Here is an 18,181-nt window from a genome sequence, read left to right as displayed (position 1 = left end):
TGTCTGGACTCATGGCCTCAGTCGGACATGTCTTGGTGTGATGAGCTGGCCTGAGTCCATTCTTGAGCACTACGGCACACATTTAAAGAGAGGTATCTGGGGTGCATAGGCACTTGCACATCCAAGAACTAGAGCTGTCCCAAGACTCCTTCCCCACATCCTTGCCTCCCTCTGGGCTTGTACCTGATGGTTATTGCCCCCTTAAATCCTGACAAGGACTGTCAAGGTTAGCAACATGTATTCTTTCTACAGATAAGGAAGACTGAACTCAGACACTTGGAGCATTTCCCCAGAGTCACAAAGAAAAGGAGAGGGTTAGGAATCAGAGCAGTGGACCCTTTACTAGTCTGGTCTCTTCCACGGTTTGGCAGGGAGTTAATCAGCTCAGTCTCTGCACAGTGGATTGTTGGCCAGAACAAACTGAGTAGTAAGTATCTAAGTGGTCCAGGAAGAATTTGTCCAAATGATGTGCAGAGAGGACTTCTCCAAGAGATAGCAAAAGTAAAGCCAGTCACTGAGATGCATGAGCCTTACCATAGCAGCCAATTTAGGCCACAGCCTTCCTGGGGAGCTCTGTCACCAACTATACTCAACTGCCCAGAAGTGACATTTGCTGCCTGTTTCTGTTGTGGGGCTGTTCTCTTTCCACTTGGCAGGCCTGTACCTTCCCCTCTGCCTGGCCTGAGCATCTGGGAAGCCACAGAGCCTTCCTCCCAGTTACCACACCACTGTCTGTCTGCCCTTCTCAAAAGGGTGTGTCAGCGTTTACTATGGTCCCCAGGGCTCCACAAGCCTGGAAGGACAAAGGGGAGCATATCACTAGTCTGGGTCCTCTTCCCTTAAAACTGGCCATGTCCGTGGAATTCAAGATTCCTCCCCTGTGCTCAGGCTGAACACTGTTGTCTGGCTCCCAACGGGTGGGGCCCAGCTAATCAGAATGAAGGGCTCCTTGTAGAGTGCAAGGGGTGGCTGTCAGAGGCGGCAGTCCTGTTTCTACCCAGACACTCGGAGTCTTACATGCGAGGGAGAGGTCTGCGGTGCCAAGCGCCACGGAGAGGGACTGCAGGATCGCCTCTATCCGCAGACCCCCTTCCACACTTGCGTGTGCACACATACCAAGATGGAAGGCGCCATCCTAACTTCTGCCGCGAGCAGGTGGGAGGGAAGAGACACCAGAGGTATTCCATTGGTTGTCTGGGATCATGAATTGCACCTTCTCCTCTCTTGCGGAGGATCAACTTTTCCCACCCTTTCGGGTGGGCACTAGTATCTTGGGGCCTCAGACTGAACCTGAGAGCTAAAGGGTCCTAATTCCAGGGACATGGAGCCGGGAGGGCAGCGGGCGATCCCAGACACTGGGGAAAGTGCTTTACAGTGTCCCGAGTCACTCGAGTCCCTCTGCGGGGCGAGCTCGCGGGTGTCACGACCCACCAGCTCCACCGCGCGTAGGGTGGAGAGCCCGGCCCCCTCCCCCTCTCCGCGGGTCCGCACGTGCCGCGCCCCTCCGGGTTAAGCGCGGGTTCCGCGGCGCTCGCGGGCGATCTGGGCTGCCCGGTCCGCGTGCGGCCAGAGCGCTGGCGGCCGCCGCATCCCTCCGCGATGCTGCGCTGGAATGAGGAAGCTCGGCGACGAGGGGAGGGACCGGGCGCGCTGCGCGCGGGGGTGGCGGTGGCGCGCCGAGCGGGCCCGGCGCGGTCGAGCGGGCTGCAGGCTGCGGCGGCGCCAGCAGGTACGGCCCGCGCCTGCCACCGCCCAGATGACCGGGGGGTGGGGGGGTTGGGGTGGAAGGAGTGGGGAGAAGAACAACACTGGGCCCGAGCCCTGCACGGCCGCAAAGTTTGTACGCGCGGTCCCGCAGACCCGGGGAGTTGTGGTTCGAAGCCGGCGCCCCCTTTCCCGACTGCGCGTCCCGATCTGTGTCCCCGAGCTGTGAGCCGGAAGGCGATCGAGGCGTGCGCCAGGGACCGGGCGGACAGTGGGACAAGTAGAGCAGGAGCCTGGCAGCGTGGGCCATCCCAAAGTTTTCGCAGCGCTGGGCCAGTGCTGGGCGCGCGCTCGGGCCACCCGCTGCTCTGGGCGGCCGCAGGTGGCCGGCGCGGAGGACAAGGTGCGCTGCCCGCGGGCGGCGCTGTGCGCGCTGGGCAGCCAGGGGCCCGGAGCGCCAAAGCCCGGTCGGAGCCAGCGGGGGGCGGGGAGTGTGGCGGAGAAATGGGGAACAATGCGAGTGAGCAACTTCAGGAAGTCATTGTGAAAGAAAGCTGGGAAGAGCTCCGCGGCCAAGTTAGCAGGGCACTCTAACAAGTGCCTGCGCGGCTTGCGCCCCGGGGCGCGACTGTAGCGACAGTTCTCGGTCCCGCGCAGCAGAGCCAGCCCTGTCCCGGCGGGACGCTTAGTACAGCCGCTCCAAGGTTGCTCTTCGTGCCCAAGGATCAGTCTTGGCCCCCCCAAACCGCAACGCACACCTCCACGTGAGTGTTTTCAAATTGAATTTAAGTAGGAAAACTTGGGGTAACTGGTGGATTAGAGAGAGAGAGAGAGAGAGTAGAAAAGAGTGGAAAGACACAGCGGTAACATTGGTAATCCCTGGTGTCGCGAGCTCTGCCTCTTTTCTGACTTTGGTCAGGCAATGACTGCAGGTGCGGGACCAGGCCAGTACGGGACACTTCTGAGCAACCCGTTGTCACCACGAAGAGGATGTGCTAACTTCTGGTCATATTTAAATTTATATATATACGTATGTAGCGAGATCACAGAAGTCAGCCTTTATAAAGGCATTTGTAAAGACTGTCCTTACTTTTGAGGAGAGAACGTTTTGCTTGTACTGGAAGAGCAAGTGTGAGTTTGCTTTCTGCAAACCACGAATGATCCCGGTTTTGAAAACTTAGTACTTTGGCTCCCTGAAGGGCTGGACACTGAATTCATAAAACCGGTTCAGTTAACAGTAAAGGCATCAGGTCACTTGCGGTTTATTAGAAATATATTTTTAAAAATTTGTCAAGCATCACTAGCGATTCCCAAGGAATCGCTTTACTTTGAATTTGGAAGCATCTAGTGACAGAAAAAACGGTGACGGTTTCATAAGGTCTATACCTCATGCCTCTTCAGTGCAGTTTCCATTGTTTCTAGGGGCTGTAGCCCACCTACAGTGAAAATTTTAACGCGTGGCTATGCTCGTGTTACCCACGCGTAATTTCCCTCCCTGTTTCAGGCAACGTATTTCAGCTTTGAGGTCCCTCATTTTCAACTTCCAGAGCCAAACTGGTGTGAAACACCTCTTTACTAATCAAATCAACTCCTGTTAAAAAAGGAAAATCATGGAAGTTGAAAATACTTGATCTGCACAGTATTTTAACTATCACAGAAATGCAAATGCTTTTAGGGATAGGTTCATTGTGGTGATGAGGGGGGAGCAAAAATCCACAAGAAAATGTCAGAGCCCTCTCGAGTTTCTTTGTTGGAAGGTTTTTGTTCCACAAAGTTAATTGGATTCATCTTTTATGTAGGGTTTTTAAAGGTAACAATTTAAAGTATTGTTTATATGAAGAGGTGTCAGATGGCTTTAGTGACAAATCAGATTATTGGGAGGGGGGCTCAAAATTTAAAGATTTTTCTATCTGTGGTAGGAAAATTCAACTACTTACATTGGAATCCTGTAATGTGTGCAGAACACATTAAAGAAACAACATGGACTTGCTTGTCCATGCAAGTAATGATGTCACATTTTTAAAACGATGCCATTTGGTTTGAAAGAATGCATCTAATTTCAAATTTCCCCAGGAACATATATGTTCATACCTTTCTTTTTACATGGAAAAAAATGTACTTCCCAGAACTGCAATCCACCAGAGCTGGTGACCAAAATAATTTTGAGTTAAATGGCTTCCTTTTCTTCCCCTTCTGTCTTAATGGTGATAGTTGAAGGTTGGCGTTTAGAAACTCTACAATGTTTGCTTGTTTAATTCATCAGCATTTTAATTAGAGTGCTAAGTTTTGGGAAACTCCATATCCAAATTCAGGAGGTTCATATCAGTAATAGCCCACCATCATGATCTCTGAGGGGACCAGAAGGGCTGCAGTGAAAACGTGGGTCTATCGTGTTTACCTCTTTTGAGAACTTTGTGTACAGCTTCCAAAAGAGAATGCAAGCTGAACGTCCTCACAGTGTTTCCTTTGTTGAAAAATTGAGAGCACAATGGATTTATTGGCCAAGGGGTCTGAAGTCCAGCAGGGGAGTAGGCCACCTCTTTTTCTTCATTGACCAGAGGCTTGGTGTGAGAATGGTGGTTCTTTGGTTTGGGATTTTTTTTCCCCCTTTATTTGGATTTGTGTGTTTCACATTTGGTTATTATAGTAACATATTATCAATATAAATGTCAAAAATTTTGAAAGTTGAGAGGATCATATATATATATATATATTTCAAGATTCTGTTTTAATATATACAGGAAATAAAGAAATTGCATGTGTATGCCCACGTGTACACACACACAAACACACACACACACACACACACAGCAAGGAGTGAGAGAGGCAGGAAGGCAGCAGAAGAAAAGAATTTAACATCAAATACACCTACCTGAGAAATAAAGCTCCCTCTTTTATTTACTTTTTATCTTTTACCAAAACTAAGTGGCTTTCTCTATCTACAGTGGTGGGTTTGGGTGTAGATGATGTCAGGTTTTGAGTGTTTGCATGGTTTTGCACAGTTATGTCATGTAACTCAGTTTAGCAAACACTCATCAATCAAGGATAGCACAGGTCAGGGGTTTTTGGGGTTTTGGTTATTTTTTTTTTCCTCCTCTAGCCTTTGCAATTAGGAAACAATTTCACTATGAAAGTAAGTATTGGTTTTTGCTGTCACATTCTAAGGGAAGTTCATGTAGGTAGATCCAGAAAGCAAACCAGGAGCCTTTGGGGTTCTTTGGGAAATTGTGATTTCTGTGACCCGTTTCTAAAATAATCAAGCGTTTGGGACATTGTGGGTCCTGCTTACAGCCAGAGGTGCTTAAACTCCTGCCCTGACTTTGAGAATGACTCCTTGTCTGGTGTGCCTATGTTCCTGCTTGCAGAGACCACAATGCTATTTCATTTCATATGTATGTTGTCTAATCATTCCATCTTGTGGGAGATAAACCTGAGATGCAAAAGCAACAAGTGACCCCTCCTTAGAGGCAAAAGAGAAAGAAACATGAGGCCATTTCCTATCATGAGAGAGAAGTTTTTATTTTCCTTTAAAAAGGCACATGTATATTTTTTATCTAGATATTAGAAGTGTTGCAATTCAGAGGATCGGCATTAAGTACACACACACACACACACACACACACACATTCTTAAAATTTAAATGAGGATCCAGGGAGAAATGTGGATTTGTTAGAGTCTTAGGGGACCCCAAACCAAACTATAGCAACAGCAATAAAACCATTTGACTAAGGAGCTGACTAAACTGCACATGCTGGTGTCTTTCGTGTAGACTCCGGCTGCAGTGCCTTTCTTTCAGCTTAATAAAGGGCTTCCTAACTCAGGTTATCTTGGAATATATGTTCATGTTCTTAGATGTTCAGGTTGTTGCTTTAATAGCTTTGATTTGGCACAGCTCTTAATTGTTCGATGATATTCTAACAAATATTTTTAAGACGTGATAAAATCTTAGGGGCACAGTGCTGAGCGTTGCAAGGGAAACGGAACAGCCAACAAAGCATGGTTTACAGAAAATTTCTAAGCAGAGAAGTGGGTATCTAACCCTGTCTGGCATGGCCTGAGGGGCCCAGGGGGAACAGCATCTGAGGTCAGTCTACAGACAACGAGAAAATTGTTTCAGTTGACATTTTCTCCTTCACATGTTCTGCTGTGATAAACAGGTGGATGCCAGAAGTGTCTTTAGCCAACCACCTAGTGATAAAACCCCAAGTCCCAGGTGTGGGGCCCACTGGTCTTATCCTTTGCAGGCCTGGCCCATTACCATTCTCTGCCTTTAGGGAACTCACAATTCCTGTTGACTAAAACAGCACCCCTTTTCCACCACAAGCCTGACAAATCAGACATCCGAATAATTTCTAAAGTCATTTTGGTTAAGACAGGAAACACAGGCTCCCTTCCTGTGTGTGTTTTCCTGAGAGAAAAACGAGCTTCCCTCCTTTTTTGCATATTTGGCAAGCAACCGCTTCCACCTCTCTCTGCACCCCAGTGGAGTGTGAAGGCTGTGGTGGGACCTTTGAGGAAGAGGAGGAGGACCAAGGCCTCACCACTCGGGCACCAGGGTCCCTCCCAGGAGCTAGCAGAGGTTGACTCTGAGCAGGAGCAGCTGTGGCTCTCACAGTCTGGATTTGTGGGAGAAGAGGCAGCTCTTGTTTGGCTGAGAGGAGGCCCAAATTTGTTGGTAAGTGTCACTCAGGTTGGTTTCTAAAGCTTACATGGTTTGGAATAGCCAATATGTCTTTCTCTCTTCTCTGCTGGTGTTTCTGTGGTGCGCAGCTTGCACCCCAGCACCTCCCTGGCACCCCTGCCTGCCCAGGCTCTCTGTCTTGGGGTGATGGAAAGCTTCATTATGCACGTTTTATTTTCGGGTTGGCCCCATGCTCCACCTCCTGATGGCTTGTGGCGCAGGGCCACAGCTTAACGAATTGCTTAAAATGGGCCCTAATTAGTGAAAAGCGCTTTCTTCATATTTTCTCATTCAAATGTGCAGTGATTCATTTTTCTTCAGCAAGAAGCTCACCTCTACAGGAAATCTGTCTGTCTTCCGCCATTTTCTCGCCAAGTTCAGATAATGGGTGGAGGGTGAAGGATGGTAGATACCAGCACTGTGTAAAGAGGAACCCAACATAGTCTTGTCTCTTACCTTCCTTCCTTTTCCCTGTCTGTTCTCTCTTTCCTTCCTTCTTTCTTCCTCTCTGTCACATGTCGGGGATAGACTTCTGAAACAGCTAAGTACCACAGGGAGTGTTTTTGAAGGGCCTTGTTGATATTGAGAATATTTGATTTTTATGCTCCATTTCTGAGATGGCCCACAAAAAAAAAAAAACTGTACTTTCTGCCAGTTTCTGTTACTTTTGAACAATTTGAAAATGGACAGGTTGTTTGAGTTGAGGTATTTTTGTTTTTTGTTTCTTGGGGTTTTTTTTTTTTTTTTTTTTTTTGCCAGAGTAAGGAGTTCTCCTATGACCCTTGACTTAGCAGGTTTTGATATTTTATGGTTATTATATCCTATTTTTACTGGCAGATTTGTAGCAAATGAAATTCCACAAAAGATACCTCCCTAAGGGAAAGGAAAAGAGAATGATAGAGCATCAACAATATTGTAAAACATAACATCTATGCAGGTAGAGGATAAAATGATGTGTACTGAAAGCTGTTGAATAATGAGGGGGGAGTTTAAGGAGTAAGGAAGAGCAATGGAAGGGGTTGAATGGACCAAGTAAAGTATTCTCACAGCGGGGATACATGGAGACACCCCTTTGAACATTGACTTAGGAATTAATAATAAAAGACAGGACTATAAAATAAGAGGGGGTTCTTGTGGGAGGAGGGAGGGTCAATAGAGGAGATGAAGCTGAGGGAATATGGTGGATGGACTTCATATATTTACACAAAATAGAACAAAGAAACCTCTTGCAATAGTTTTAAGTAGGGTGGGGAGGGAGTCAAGGGGGAGAGACAGTGAGTGGGGTGATCTAACCAATGTACAATATAAGCCTATTTGGAATTGTCAAATTGAATCCCCCTGTACAATGAATATATTTTAATAACAAAAATTTATGGCAAAAAAAAAGAGATACCTCCCTGAACCTAATGGGGAAAATGTTTAATTTAGAATCTTCAGGAGACATGAAAATGAGGAATTGACCTTTTGTAAGCTCACTTTGGAGACACTCTGAAATGTTCTCCAGTGCTTTTAATGGAAACCAGAGAAAGCCATCGACCCCCTAGTGCGAGCCCCACTTTTAACCTGAAAAGGTGACCTTTTTCCTCCTTGCTTGTGCTGAGTTTTGTGTAGGGTAGAAAATTAGAGCGATATTCAAAGCAATGCCCTGTGAAAACATATTGATAAATTATGTAGCCTACATCATTAAATTAAAACTAGTTGCTAATTATCTCAGGTCCTCCAAGATAAGGTGGTTAATTACCAATGGAAAAAAAAATGATTTGGAAATTTGTAGTGCTTTTCCACCATGAGTGTGCTCCTACTTTAGTATGAGGTTGTATGTGTTTTCCTGAATGTAAAGAATTTTTGCTTTGAAAGTCAGGACTTTTGTAAAAGAAGTGAAATTTGCTAAAAAACAACATTCAAAGGAAAATATTGAAAGACATTATTTCAATTTATTTGAGGGCTGCGGAAAAGTATTTTCTGATATTTGAGGTGAACATTCCTGTATTTGACTCTTTTCAGGGCTTGGAGGGCATGGACATTTCCTACCAGATTATAAATAAAAACATGCCTTTTTTTTTTTTGTAGCTGGGCAAAAAATGAGGAAGTTGTAAGGTTCTGTGAGGTTGTACTGGTGACCCCTGCCCTCCTGGGTTTACATGAGGACGTGGTAGGCTGAAGGTGAAGGATTACAGAATTGGTGCAGACAAGACTGGAAGGGCAGACACCTTGTTGCACATGGACCTGGTTCCGTGGTGCATGGTGCTGGCATGAGGATGCCACTGCTGAGCTCTCTGTCTGTCACGGAATAAAATAGTAATCTAGACCTTTTTGTAAACTAGTATGGTCCAACTGGAAAACCAAGGCTGATGATCAAGCGATATTCTTTCTGTAGAGCTCATTATATAATTGATACATTTATTGATTCCTTTCCCCTTCTTAGACACAGCTGACTCTCACTTCAGCTGAGCCACTGGAATATGGAGAGAGAAAGGTAAATTTCCAAAGTATTATAGCCATTAAAAGAGCAAGCCATGAGGTTGACGGAGTGGCTCAAGTGGTAGAGTACCTGCTCAGCAAGTGAGAGGCCCTGACTTCAAACTCCTGTACCACCAAAAAAAAAAATCCAAAAAGAGAGCAAGCCACATCCTATAGACTGTGAGCATAGTTTAAAAATGAACAAAGATCAGTATTTTTATGAAAAAAGTGATCTCATTTTAATTGGTGATTGTTGATACTTTTGTGGGTGCTGTAAGTAGAACTGAGCTCAGAATTCCAGTCCTGTAGGGAAAGCTCCACTTAGTCCATGTGGCCTTCCCCAATGAGAGAGAGCAAAAAGGGTGGCTGGACTTCTTCCTCCACCCTGCAGCAAAGACTAACTGCTCCTTACTACACAGAGGGTGGGCCACTGTGGCCTCTTATATTGCAAAGAATAAGAAGCAAGTTGATAGATGTGCAACAATGAATCCTGAAATATATGTGATCTGGAAGATTTTTGTCTCCACGTGTTTATATCAACCTATCTGAATATCTGCTCTCCACATGTAGTTCTGGTCTCACTACCAGCTAGGTGCTGAGCCTGTAAAGTGGAAAAAACACCTAAGGAAGTATCTTCAGTGGACAAATAACTAATAATGACTTTCTCATCATATTGGAGAAATGTACATGGTGTGGGTTCCCAAGCAATAAAATGACCTCTTGAAGAAATGGATGACCTTACTTGTTTGGGTCTAAATAAAATATAGTTTTTTTAAAAACATTTATTATCATATTATTGTTGTACTGGAGGTACATTGTGACATTTACAAAAGTGCTTATAATATAACTTAGTTCAATTCACCCCCTCCATCATTCTCTTTTATCCTCCCTAAAATATAGCTTTTGTCAAATATACTGGCACCAGCCATTATAATTGGAATGGGGTGGCCTTCTAGAAACTTCAGTATTACTGACCATTTTAGAAATGTTATGAGTATATCAATGGATTTTCTAACAGATATGCTGTTAATATTAGGATTTCAAAAGTCCACAAGAAATAATTTACTTGCATGTTAAAATAATTTCACTACTAAAATGGCAAGGTAAGATATTTGTTATGACACCGAATCACTTGCCAAGATAAAAAATTAGTTAATACTGTAACTCTATTCTCTCTCTCTCTCTCTCTCTCTCTTTCTCCCACTCTCCCTCCCCCTTCCTCCCTCACTTTCTCTCTCTTTGGTAGTGCTGGGGGTTTGAACTCAGGGCCTCACACTTGCTAGGCAGGCACTCTACCACTTGAGCCACTCCACCAGTCCATAATTATCTCTGTTTTAAAAACTGAAAATAATAGGAACCCAGAATAACAGGAGCTCAAAAACTACTTCTGGTTCTTATGTCTCTTTATAATAATGACAAGCCATCAGTGCTTTGGGGACAATATGTGTGAATCATTATTTTGGGAGCAGTTGCTGTATTTTTTAAAGATAGAGATCTCAATTTTGTTGCACTTTTCTTTTCTTTTTGGCACTGCTCCTGGCCACGCATGAAGGTCTTCCAAATCGGTAAGAGGGCAGAAGAAAATGACTCTAAACTTAGGGATTTTTTTTCTTAAGTGATAAAATGTGAAAAGCCATTTGTATTTGAGAAAGCTACCTACATAAGAAGTGCCCAGTGTTGATGGCCCAAATCAGAAGTGCTGTAGAAAAGGCTTGGGTCAACTGTGACTGCGTATGTGTCTGCTAGGGTGGCTGTGAGTGGTTTGAGCCTATGGTATACTGACAGGAAGCCTTTCTCCTCTACATGAACAGGCCACACCTATGAGAGAGAGCACAGACAACACAGTAAGACTGTCATGTCAGGACGTTCATCGGTCACTTGAAATTCAGTTATGGGCCTGATGCTCTAGTAAATATATCAGCAGAGACATCTCTCTCCTACTCTACTTTCTCCATTTTAAACCATTTTTCTCATGTAACATCTATCTGCTGTTCTTATACCTTGCTTTGAGACAGGTGGCTTGGTTGTGGCATTTTAAAGTACTGTGTCTGAAAAAACAGATTTAAGTAGAAGAGCAGGAATACAGTCTGTCTTAAGTAAAGACACTAGAAAGGCTTTCAAGCCAGGTATGCTAGTACACATCTATAATCCTTCTACTCAGAAGGCTGAGGCAGGAGGATCAAGAGTTCTGTGCCACCCTCAGCTACATAAAGAGGCACTATCTCAGAAAAACCAAAAAAGAAGGCTTCTAGACAACATGGTGCTTAGCTGTAGTTTTAAAAGGCTTCTTCAATTCCTTTTAACCCTTCCTCTTTTGCATATCAATTCTTGCCCATAGAGAGGAAAAGTGCACACTGAGCTGTGTCAGAATTTGCCCTGGAAGAAGAAGGGTTGGTTCCTGAGAGAGGAAACTGCTGGAGTTTTCTGCAGCTCAGTTGGAAATGTTTAAATCTTGGTTTTCATTGTTATTTGCACCAGCAAAGCGCCAAGAAATAATCATGAAAATGTGCAGACTGGCAGCTAATTTTTGTAAAATGAAAAAGAACCAGAAAATGAAATGAGAGCTCTGAAGTTCTTATGTCCTCCCAACCTTCTTTGTCAAGTTGTTAAGCAAAACCTAGATGGTCTCTTTGACTAGATACAAAGACTTTCCATATTGACTGGGCTTTTGCTTGGAACATTTTTTTAAGATTCAGTGGTGATATGATAGATTTGCAAAAAAAATCTTCTGGTGTGGAGATGAAAGGGCATGTCTGTTAGAGGAATAATGTGTTTTATTAAAGAGGTCTGTGACTTAAGGCATATTTAATAGACTGTAGGCTTGACCTATGTCTCCTAGATCTACTAACTCCCTTCAAAATAAGCATCCTTGACTAATTAAGGAATAGCCCCAGAGCATCTCTGGGAGGTAAAACACCAGGAGCATCCGTTTGACCAAATAACCAGAATTTAACTATAGTATAGAAATCCTGTGATGAAGTTCACCTTGGTTGCAAAGTATTTCAAAGAGCATGCTTATTTTCTGGTGAAATATAAGAAGCATTCCATTCTTTGTCTGCAAGTCATGGACGTTTGTGACCACTGACTGCGCTGGGGTATGAAGTTCTAACCATAGGAGTGGTAGAGAGAAGGTGTTGTCCTTGGATAGCCACGGTTCAAATCTGAGCTCTGCTGTTTATTACACATGTGAGCGTGGGAAGGCTGTTTCTCTCCTTACCTCAGTTTTCTCATCTGTAAAATGGAAATGCTAATATAGATATCCTCTGGGTTACAGACTCACATTTACCAAGTAGTTGCTGAAAGCTATCTCTACATTAGACTGTGCCAGGCTTCCCAACAAAATGCTGGACAAGTCAGAGGTTGTACATGGTCTTATGAAGACTAATTTTCTTTTTAAATGTCAGACATTTTCTGGGCCACCTAAACAGAGCTGGCTGGTATCCATATTCAGTATTTTTTTAGCATGTACATGGTATTCAAGAAGTGTGATGAAATATTTCTGCACAATTACTTATATAGTGCAGGAAAAGAACAAAAAAGATAGTGTAAGACAATTGTTGAAGCCTCGGGGAAGACTGTTTAAAGCATGCAGAAGTACATTGAGCTCCTAGTGAGCAGGTTAACTTCTCCTGACTCTGGTAGTTCAGTCAGTAAGCTTGGCCTGCCATGTGATTAGCACTGCTTTAATTGCCAAACGTTCAGGCAACTTGGAAAGTCAGAAAGTGGTGATTCTTGACAGGCATTCTTTTAATCCAGTCTCAGTGTGTGAGAATTCTGGAAAGGGCCTGTGTTGCAGAGCAAGCACAGTGGGCAGAGGCACTCCCTTGGAGGAAGCTGAAGGAAGAAGGTCTCAGAGCCACTCCCCAGTGGCCCTGCCTGCTCCCTTGCACTCTGGCAAGCCCTTCTCTTGCTGTTTGACTTAGAAATGGGGACACTCCAAGGAAGGCTGGCCTCAGCTCCTGACCTGGAAGAAGCAACTGCCCAGGGCTGTTGGATGCTTCTCCCCTGGAGTCAGCCAGCTTCCAGGCTGGCCTCTGTGGCTCCTGTGTCTGTATGAAAGGAACAGAGGCAAGGTATAGGAGGACATCTCAGGAAAGGCTCCTGGTTCCCAGGGGCAGGCTGAGAAGAATCTGTAAAGCCAAAACCTCTTACTTGCCTGCCTGGCCCCTCAAAGGAAAGGAGCCCTGTACTGTCTGGCAGTCTGGATTCTACTCTCACACCTCTTGCTTCTCTTTAAACTCGGTAATATTTTAACTCCTTCAAACAGAAACCAGGTAAAACAAAGGAAAGTAAGACCTGTTTGATCAGAAGGAGAGAGAGGGAGCTGTGAGGAAGGGAGTGAGAGAAGAGAAAGGAGATGGAGATGGAAGAGGAGAGAAAGATGGAGACAAGAAAGGCAAAGGGATTGGGAGGGCTGGAGGATGGAAACACAAGATTTGCTGCCCGCCATCCTGAAGGGCCAGCCTTGGACAGCCTCTGTCACGTTGGTCTGTCCTTATCTCAGCACATCTATTTCCCCTTGTGCCACAGTCAGAACTGCTTGCTCCAAAGAAACAATAAAAGCATTCATGTTTGTAAGAATTGCACAGGTGAAAGCTAGCTTAGTGATATTGTTGATTTTCTGCTGTCTGTTGGGTTAACTTCTTGCCTGCACTTGTCAAGGTTTCCCATGCAAAGAAGAAATTCACAGTGTGTTTCTGTGAAAATGGTTATTCCTTCTGGCATGTCCTTTTTCAAATCTAATGATCTTGGTTTTTCCATTTTGGTGAAAGTTTGGGGAAACACAACATTAATTTGCTTTTGTGATCAACACCTTTTACTGAACATAGGCTCCTTTTCAGCTGAGATCAGATCAAGCTTAAGGTCATTTTCTACTTGACACTCTACGTTCTTCCATGTGGGAAGAGGAACTCAATAGGTGCTTGGTAAAGGCAGAACAGAGCTTAGTGGGGGTGGGGGTTGGTGAGGTTACAAAGGTGGGCTAGGGTTTGAGCACCTGCAGGACCCTTGGGGCTGCTTTCTAAAAGCTGTGCCAAGTTTTCTTTTCCTCCGTTAGTCATTTTTGCTGCTTCTTCTGGTCTTTATCTAAAAGGAAATAATTTTTGTGACAAAGTCACTGCTTTTTCATCTCAAGAGATACAAATTTGGAGTTTGGGGAGGCTTTGGGGAGCTTGTGCATTCACCCCGTGATGTCAGACAGGTCACAGAATGCAGAGGACCCAGTGCAGACTGAAATACAAGCTTAGAAATTAAGAATTTCAAGAATGGTGGCAATGACTGGTCATCACACCAAGCAAGGGATCCTTTTGTGCATGAACCCCTGAGCAACTGCACTGATCACAAGTCCTTGAAGCACTATGGTGTCAGAGATAGTTTGAATGAAAATGGGCATGATTATCAAAGTGAGGAGGATTGTGCCACAACAGTCCACCTGGTGGGGCAGGTGGCAGCTCTTGACCAGATAGTGACACCAGGCAGCAGGCCTATGAGTACACACACAGAGCTCCTGACAGGCACTGCTTCCTCATGGTGCTCACACTAGCCTCACTCTTGGGGTGCTCTCTGTGACCTTGCCTGCCTCTGATCTTCAGTTCTCTCCAAGAGACACTTTCATTCTTGTTTAGATGACTACCCAGAGTAGAGGGTCACTGTGGGGCAGGGCAGGGACAGATGGGGGACCAGCCATGGAGTAGGTGGTGAGGATGCTGTTTTGTGACATGTTTTCATATCTTACTGACTAAATGAGTGACCTTGTGGGTCCAGTGGAACAATGCCCATTACTTTTGCCTGGACAGCAAACCCCGAGGGCCACTGATCACTCTATTGGCAGATGTTTTCTCCCATGATGCTTAGGTGGACAGCCTTCATTCAGCTGGCCCTTAGGAAACAGTTTCTTCCTTTAATTGGGATTAACTTTGGTACACTGTAATGTGATGTCTTGAGTAAGTCCGTGGAGTGGTGCATAGCCATGAAAATAATGGTGATGAGAGTGCTTAATAGTTAAATAAAAAGGTATGAGATTTTGAGATACCATGCCCTATTTTATGAGAGCACAGAAGCACATACAAGAAAAAACTTTTTAGTTCTAAATGGTGGAAGCAATGGGCATTTTCTTACCGTTTAAAAGACAGTTGTAAAAAATCTTATTCAGGTAGCAAAAAGTTCATGACAAAAATTTTGTGTTGAACTCACTGTTGTGATAAGATCTGAGTTCTGTCCACTTCCCCTACTTACCCTGGAGAATTTTAGGACAGGCTTGTGATTTGCCACAATAAAACAGTCACCTTTAGAAACCTAAAGACCTGAGTTGGTGAGGAAAGTTGTCGTTTGAGTCTTGTTTCTTCATCATTGTTTTAACAGTCACAGAAGAAGCTGAGCATTTCACCTCTGGTTACATGGGCAGGACTCTGGGCACATGGACCCTGTGGTGGGTCCGTGCTGACCTCTGGGGCTAGTTTGTTTCCCTTCAGTGACTGCTGGACCCTCACTCTGGGCCTGGAACACATGTGGGCCAGGGGTACTTTGTCTCTTCTGTGGCACTGGCTATACTCTCTAGGCTACTTACCTAAGAAAATTCCTGGCACAACTGAGACCAGTGAAGTCTCTTTCAGAAAGAGACAAATCCCTTCCCTTTTGTGTCTTCTTATGACCAATAGTGATATGCATCAGGTTGAAAAGATATATTCCATTTGCATCGTAAAATATATTCAAGACATGAACATACATGAAGTTGTATATATAACACATATAACTAAATGCATAATGTATACCTACCATACATCCATCATTATAAGAATTAAGTAATCAGAACTATAATATCTATTAGCATAATTAAATATTGTGTATGTATATAGTTATATGTAAATAATTAAATAAGGTATATGGAGTTTAATATAGACATACACAAAATTACTACATATATGTATGTATGTGTGTATAGATAGATAGACAGATAGATAAATAGGTAGAAGATAGATGATAGATACACAGGTAGGCAGATAGATCGATAGGTGATAGATATAAAGGTAGGTAGATAAATACATAGATACATAGGTAGATTGATAGATACATAGATAGGTAGGTAGATAGATAGGTAGATAATAGGTGATAGATAGGTAGATCTGCCCACCCAGTTTTCAGCCTACCCAGAGAGGGCAAGTTTACCAAATCCTCCCCGGTTTCCAGGTCTCTGCTGATAACAGGCTTCAGCTGACATCCGCACATATGAACAAAGAGACCCAGGTGGCCAAGGAAAAAAGGAGCCTGGCTTAGATTCAACAATGGCCACAGTTTGCTGACCACTGACAGTCTTCTCTGCATGCAGGCCGTCTTGCAATGCATAAAGAGCAGGTTTTGTTGAGGTCGCCTTCTGCTGGTCACAGATTTCTTCTCCACGGAACTACCTCCTGGGTGTCATACACTATGGGCACGTGAGAACTTGAGTTGTAGGTCAGGAGTCCAAGTTTAAGCAGGACTGCCTTTACTTCCACCCCCACTGACCCTGGTTTCCTCCCTGGTGCTTGAGTTGGCTTGCCATACAGTCTATGGAACATTCATTGTGGCCACTGAAGGACAGCATCTCCCCAGTGGGTGTTTGTCATTTCACACCAATCCTAGCAGAACAGGAAGGTTTGGGCCCTCTTCTGGTTTGTTTTGCTGCCATGGTGAGCATCATTTCTCCCCATGTAAGACTGCTGGTGAAGTCTGGGGCCAGAGCTGAGAAAGAGGGACAAGGACAGAGCACTGTGGCATCGCCCATCTGCCATGCTGGAGGTGTATTCATTATTGATGGAGGTGGTGCAGTTGTTGCTCAGATATGCAGCCCTGCCTGGGTAAATGAGACATTCTTCAGCAAATTGCTTCGTTTTTTGATTGCTGATTGTACGCGTGTCACCAAGCTGACTCAAGGTTCATTGATGCATGCTCGGTAAATTAGAAAGAACATAACTATGGATCAGCCAAGAGAATGAATTCTGTGCCTACAATGACCCAGGGCCATTTAATTTTCTGCTTAATTTTGTTGCAGTCAGTTTGCATTTTGGGTTATTATGCAGTAGGAAATTAACAATAAATAACAAATTTGGTCCTCCTGTGCTTGTAATGATATTTTTTTATAAATCTTTGTAATGCTGTTTTTAAAAGGATCAAGGTCTGCACTAGTCTGATACTCCAGCAAGTATGTAAGGAGGAAAATGCATTATTCTTGCTAGATAACCTTGTTGTTAAATAGCATAAGGTTTCTCTCTCTGTCTTCTCTCTTTCTTGCTCTCTCTGTCTCTCATATCTTACTAGTAGTTTTACTTTAAACTAAAACCCCTTCCTCTCTTTCTCAGATAACCTGAGGACAATGGACGCTGATGAGAGTCAAGACATGTCACAAGTTTCAGGTGAGATCTAATGTGATACCTGTGTGACAGAAGTCAAGGTGTTTGCTGGCTCATGAAGAGGCAGGGGGCTGCTTTATAAAAGAAAAGACTAAGAATTTGCATCAATGTTTACTTCAGTGTTTACAAATCATCCCAGTTTGAGAACCTGAACACAAAACACCTCCAACATTAATTTCAATATTAAATCTGAGAGCAAGTTGGAAAAGATTAAATATATGTACTTTGGGGGGAAACAATGGTGGGTTGGTTAACCCTAAAACCCAAACACATATCAAAGATGATATTTAAGAGAGGGAAGGAAGGAGAGAAGGTAAAAAGAGAGAGATTGACGAGTGAGAAAGAAGAGGAGAAGTGAAAAGGAAAGCTTGAAAAACATGATTGTAGGGCCCAATTCAGAATATCTGAGGATTTGTTAAGTATAGAAACAACATGACTCCCTTGCCATGTATTGTTTCAAAGCATATTGGACATAGTCCTTCTCATCTTAGGAAACCCAGGAGGTGGAGAAGTCACTCATTATTGGGAGAAGCATAACATAACAGTAAGTCACAGAATGTTCCATGAGACAATATGGAGGATGGACCACCACCCAATCTAGCAAAACCTGCACCATTCCCATGGGCACAGGTGTACACGGTTCATTTTTAGGTGGCCCTGTATCTAGAAAGTACCCAGAAGCAACAGTGGCATTCTGGACTTTTGGGTTTTCAGCACTTATGTTTTAGAGCTCCGAAGGTAAACCAGGAGACTTGACTTCCCCCACATGACTCTGGTTACTCAGTGTCCTCTGTGCTTCAGCTGAGCTGGTCCCTTGGGTTCTGAAGGTTTTACTTGAATTCTCCAGTTTGGTCTAAGTCAGTGCTCATGATGGGGCCCACACTGAGTGTGTGATGCCACCCTTCTGGGGGCCACTCACTCAAGAATGGATACATTCCAAGTTCCATCCAAC

The 18,181-nt window shown here is 44.2% G+C and overlaps 1 protein-coding gene across 12 annotated transcripts in view; it reads left to right on the top strand.

Moving 5' to 3' along the window:
- The first annotated feature begins 991 nt into the window (after positions 1–991).
- Positions 992–18,181, top strand: part of Ikzf1 (IKAROS family zinc finger 1) — a 102,336-nt gene continuing 85,146 nt past the window's right edge. For 5 of the 12 annotated variants that reach the window (XM_074065515.1, XM_074065510.1, XM_074065516.1 and 2 more), the window contains exons 1-2: positions 1,632–1,729; positions 17,179–17,232. In XM_074065515.1, the coding sequence (XP_073921616.1) occupies positions 17,193–17,232 (40 nt within the window). In that variant the 5' untranslated portion in view covers positions 1,632–1,729; positions 17,179–17,192. The other 7 variants (XM_074065517.1, XM_074065509.1, XM_074065507.1 and 4 more) reach the window with 5 other exon arrangements.

The sequence above is a fragment of the Castor canadensis genome, chromosome 2, assembly GCF_047511655.1.
Source record: "Castor canadensis chromosome 2, mCasCan1.hap1v2, whole genome shotgun sequence".
Classification (NCBI taxonomy): Eukaryota; Metazoa; Chordata; class Mammalia; order Rodentia; family Castoridae; genus Castor; species Castor canadensis.
Note: the sequence above shows the minus strand (reverse complement) of the source record. Positions and strands in the feature narration are given on the sequence as shown.